Source organism: Miscanthus floridulus, chromosome 8 (assembly GCF_019320115.1).
Source record: "Miscanthus floridulus cultivar M001 chromosome 8, ASM1932011v1, whole genome shotgun sequence".
Classification (NCBI taxonomy): domain Eukaryota; kingdom Viridiplantae; phylum Streptophyta; class Magnoliopsida; order Poales; family Poaceae; genus Miscanthus; species Miscanthus floridulus.
This window is the reverse complement of record NC_089587.1, coordinates 210,510-215,700: the sequence shown is the minus strand read 5'-3', so window position 1 is coordinate 215,700 and position 5,191 is coordinate 210,510. Positions and strand designations below refer to the sequence as shown.

At 42.7% G+C, this 5,191-nt stretch overlaps 1 protein-coding gene across 2 annotated transcripts; it reads right to left on the bottom strand.

The window, feature by feature from the left end:
- Positions 1-430: 430 nt before the first annotated feature.
- Positions 431-4,530, bottom strand: LOC136470804 (uncharacterized). Of its 2 annotated transcripts, none has more exons than XM_066468536.1 (13): positions 4,396-4,530; positions 4,078-4,296; positions 3,857-3,993; positions 3,485-3,754; positions 3,195-3,343; positions 2,247-2,311; positions 2,055-2,123; positions 1,803-1,976; positions 1,585-1,718; positions 1,219-1,503; positions 954-1,096; positions 809-874; positions 431-708 (listed from the first exon to the last, which is right to left on the bottom strand). In XM_066468536.1, exons 1-13 carry the CDS (start codon positions 4,403-4,405, stop codon positions 618-620), a joined length of 1,812 nt encoding a protein of 603 aa, XP_066324633.1. In that variant the 5' UTR covers positions 4,406-4,530; the 3' UTR covers positions 431-617. The 2 variants fall into 2 exon arrangements, with proteins under 2 accessions (XP_066324633.1, XP_066324635.1); XM_066468538.1 differs by having other exon boundaries at positions 4,156-4,296.
- Between the last annotated feature and the right edge of the window lie 661 nt (positions 4,531-5,191).

The window sequence follows — 5,191 nt, the reverse complement described above, 5'->3', positions numbered from 1 at the left end:
AATCCACGAAATTAATCCATGAGAGATGGCTGGGGAGGAAGTCGATCGTCGAGGTGCAGGTGCACGCGCTAGGGTGTGTGTAACAAGTAAACGGAATGAACTACTATCATTTTGCCTCAATATACATACAACCTGAACAAAAGGATGAAACATACATGCCAACTCATTCGGACCAAGAATTGCTAACCCTGCTGCCATCATCTAGCCACTTTCTTACCGTAGCAGGGACTCGCTGATTAGCACCAACGCGAGGAAAGCACACGAGATTACCATAGCAGGAACTAGCTGATTAGCACCAACGGCACAGTGCTGGTGATGTAATCGCCTCTTAAGTTACAACAGTTGAAGTATGATAAACAGTACAGCGACAGCACCAAAGGTCTGTTAGATGAGTATAACAAGGTCCATGCATGAGAGCCTAGCCTTGAACCAACTTGCAAGTTACAAGAGTCAAAGTCACATAAATAATAACCCAACAATAACACAAGTCTAACTTGCATAATCCTAGACAGGTCAGTAAGATATAAACAGCACGGCAACAGCACCAAATTAAGGTTTGTTAGATACTAGCTAGATGAGCACAACAAGGTCCATTAGATACTCCAGCAGTGCGATGTCTAATTAAGACGCCGCCCAATATGCTTGCCTAGATCATGAACACTCACATCAAGTGCGCCATGATACCAATATGGCTCGGGCACCGGCCACCTGTCATCCAATATGTTTTTGTCCCAATGTAAGTTGGGTGTTGAATAAAATAGTCTAAGCAAACAGAAACACGTGGCAATGCGAAAACAGAAAGAAATACCTGTTTTTCTGAATCCCCTTCTTTGTCTCACCAATAACATTGACAGGCATAGGATGGTTATATCCACTGTCATCAAACAAAAAAATATCAAAGTTTGTAACATAAGTGTCATGCCTACCAGTTAGCATCGAGATGAAAATAATACCATTCTGATGGTAAAGAATCCGCTCCACTTAGAACTTCGACAATCTTGTGCCTTGGTAAGAAAGGAGTTACACCACTTCCATCGTAGAAGTTCATGCCAACAAAACTCCCATCAAGATTAATAAGCGGGCCTCCAATCCCAGCCTAGTTTAAAAAAAAAGGCCCAAGGTTACTGGAAAACTTGTAATAATTCCTAATGAGTTCAGTACATGCAGTATGATTAAGTTACCATATAAAAGAACAGTAAGAGAGATTCACCACAGTACCTTCTTGATTTTACAAGTAGACAGCTGAACATCTTTGCAATCAAGTTTGCAACCCTTGTTTCCACGCTTCATTTCACCACTTGCGGCCATTAATATACCAAATTTAGCATCACGCCCTATAGCTACAACCTTTTTAGATGAGTTTTGTGCACTTTGAGTGAAGATGTCGTCTGGACAAATAGCATTGAAATTCTTCTTGAGACTGACAATAGCAATGTTATAGTCTAAATTATAAAATTCCAATGTCCCACCAGCACGTTGATTCGGTGGGAGAAACACCTCAATCTGCAATGAGAAAGTGAGCTCAGCAAACCATCATTAAACTTAAAAGACCAAAAGTAATGATAAGGACTAAGGAGCACCAACCGTCAAGCTATTATCAATGCTATCCTCATTACAACGACCTCTAACTAAACTGGCTGAAGTCAGGATGACAGTGTGCTTAGCTTTGCTTCCATGCTTTATAAGCAAGCCTGTGCATGCAAAAGATCTCACATACCCTACACATTATAAGTTTAGTCATTAGTTAGTGAAGATAAAATACTAGCACAGAAAAGTAAGGAGCACACAGCTGGGAAAATCACCATTGAATGAAGCAAGTGAGACAACACGACGGGATACATCTGTCACAACTTCTTTTGTAAGTTGATTCCAGACACACTCCTCAGAGCCACCGGGTGGATCACCATAGGGAAACCCTTTCCAAGGAAGTAATTCACCAAAGCATTCTTCAAAATGATTAAGCAATTGCCCATTGACTAGTTAAAGAACGAAGATCAGAATTGAACTACAAAAAGGCCAAGGGAGATGACAGCAATATCAAAAGCAACACTTACATTCGAGCACAAGTGGTGGTGGAATGGGATAGCCATGGGACTTTAACCTGCAAATAGTTTGCATAAAGCCTGATACAATATTCAGATCATTATTAGTCCTTAGATGATATGTATGATACTGGTAACATAGTATTCTGCGCACAATGATACATAGGCAACATTTTAGAAGATGGCTTGCAGTATTGTTCACACCTGAAGGAACTATACTTAATACATCTTTAGGCAACGTATATCCACGGAAGTCTAGTTTTTTAGGACTGCAATAAAACATAGTTGACTTGTTATGACAAAATAAAAAACAGGAACTACACAGGGGAAAAAAACCCCAATCATACCAACACGTGAATCTAATCTTGTCTTGTGAAAGAAATAAAGGTATGAAATAATGACTAGGAATAAGGCGTAAATATTCAACAAAAGATGAGAGGATTGAACATATTCATGTGACAAATATAGGTTGCATTGTCCATATTGCCACAAAGAATTGTTTAATTCTTCCTAATTTAAACCAAAACATTAAGCATGGGCACTAAGTTAGCATCATAAGATCTGGCAATGGTACTGGTTTCAGTAGAGAGGGGCAAGAAGAACCAAATTATTTTCAATCCAAAGGTTACCATGTGAAAACTCCTAAGTCTCCAATGCTGTTAGTAAAAATGGCTTACCTTAAACAGGAAGTGAATTAGGAGAGAGGGTTTGGAACAAATATGAATCAGGTTAACTGAAGAAATAGTTCCTAAGGGCAGTCCCAATGAAAAAAACTAGTAATTTCTATAACATAGGATACCGCACCAAAAAAGTACTACTTTCCAACCCATGGTTTCTATGAGTAATAACTATTTTCTTTTTCTCTCTCCCAACTCTATCTTTTCCTCCAATGGAAGTGCAACACGAGCTCTCTAGAAACTGGTGGTTTCTCCCCAATGGCGATTTCATGGTTTCTTGGTGCATTGGGTCAAAAGTAGACCTGGTTTCTTCATGAAGAAACCATTTCTATGATTTTTGCTCTCTTTCTTCATTAATTACGTTGCCATGTCAGCGTTTTGCCTACGTGGCAAGTCATTTAATGAGGATAGAAACCATCATCAATGCACCATTGGGACTGCCCTAAATAGTGCAAGTGTAGAAGACAAGACATACTTGAGTATCTGAAAATGCTTCAAGCGTTTGCAAAGTAAGTCCATTGGTAGGAAGGTGTATCTCAAAATTGCATCACCAGGGTCATAAATATCTAAGTTTATCCCGAGAATTTTATTATCGCACCCCAGAAGTGGCCCTCCAAGTACAGCCTACAACAAAAGCAAAGTTAGGTTTAGAAAGGATTTACTTCAATGCACACCAGGTGTTGAGGTGTTCGAGGGGGCGTTATGTGTTCCATGCATGTTTTCCATCACGCCGCAAAGTTACAAATAAATAAATCGACAGTATACCTTAGAGATATCTTGACTATCAGAAACCCAGGTGTTGAGGTGTTCGAGGGGGCGTTTCTGATACAGAGATCCACGCATGGCCATCAAACTGCCAGAGTTGAAGGCACGCCCAGCAGCTTTCAAACTATCACCAGGGAAAGGTTTTGCCTTATGATCCAGATCTATAGGACGGACTCCTAGGAAGCCCAAGCATGTGACGATAGCAATGTCTTTATCATATAGTCCTAAGAACCCATCGGTAGCTGTATTATTAGGAAGGCGCACTGCAACCTACAGAAATAAAAGCAGTACACAAGCACAAGCTCAGGATGTTCACAATTAGCTTGAATATACAAAGAAAAATCAAGGAACACAATGATTAGCGGCACTAACCCTCAACTCATCATCTTTATTTCTATTCTCGTTGAATTGTGTAACCAAATGTGCTGATGTCACAAATCTTGTTAGGCTTTGGCTAGTTCTTCCGTGAGGTATAGGTATGCCCGAGCATGCAAATAACATCTTATCTCCTGGACAATATCATGAATTAAATAACAAGTGATGACTAAATGCAATTTATTTAGGAAAATTGAAAAGTATAGTAGCACAATCACCATCAAACAAAGCGATCGAGACGACCAAGGAAGACAAATCCACAGCATAATTAGTACTGATTGGACAAGTTATTTCACCAGGTTTGACTATATGACCAAATGACCTCTCCTCAAAAGCAACGTTAACTTCTCTATCACGAAAAGGTTCGCCAAACCGTTGCACAGCAATAGCACATAGATTCTCCTCAAAATTACGATACACCTCATTAGCCGCTTTACCTGATTAATAAGCATGATACACCACAGCTGAGTGAGTGCTTTGCTAGAGCAATATGGGCGACAAAAGAGAGAACCAGCAAATTCAAATCAACTACTCACGTTCTCTCATCCTTTTTATGATGCGGTTCCAGGTTCTCTTGTTACCGTGCCGCGAGATGTCGAGATGGCGACTGCTCTACGCTCTGCTAGGGTTAATTAGGAGGAGGGTCGATCCTGGAACCAGGAATTGGTCGGCACTGTAACCGCCCGAGGCCAAAACTGCCGCTGCCTGCCGTGTGTGGGCGGCCGGTGCACGGAGATGTTTCCTCGCGCGAGGCGAAGGAAGGGGCCAGGGCCAGGGCCGCCGGCGGCGTCACGGCGTGAGATCGGACGGTTGGCGCGTGCGGATCAGGGCAGTTATGCATGGTCAGAATAGGTCTATTATCTAATATATATATATATATATATATATATATAAAGACTAAAATATATACCAGCCTTAAACTGTCCGAGTCCTGACTCAACGAGAGTCCCGTTCCCGTTCCCGCCCCTTCTCACCCCCACATGTTTAACCCCCTCCCTTTGTGATGCATATTAGTCTGCCCTAACGGAACAAGAATCCTGATGCGCCGGCGAGCGTGTTGGTGGCATTGAGAAAATTCCGCGTCGTGATACGGCTCGAGATCGGTAGGCTGCAGCAAGGGCAGCGTCGCCAAGGTGTACCAGGCGCTATAGTTGGCCATGCAGCCCGAGGCACGACAGCATGGCACGAAGCCCGCCTTTTTAGCCCGACACGAGCATGGCCCGGCCCGGTGACATGCGGGCCCGGGCTGGCCCGGCCCGAGGGAGTAGGCCGTGCCTGGGCCGCTGCTCAGGCCCGTGGGCTAGCACGGCACGGCCCGGCCTTCAACAGACG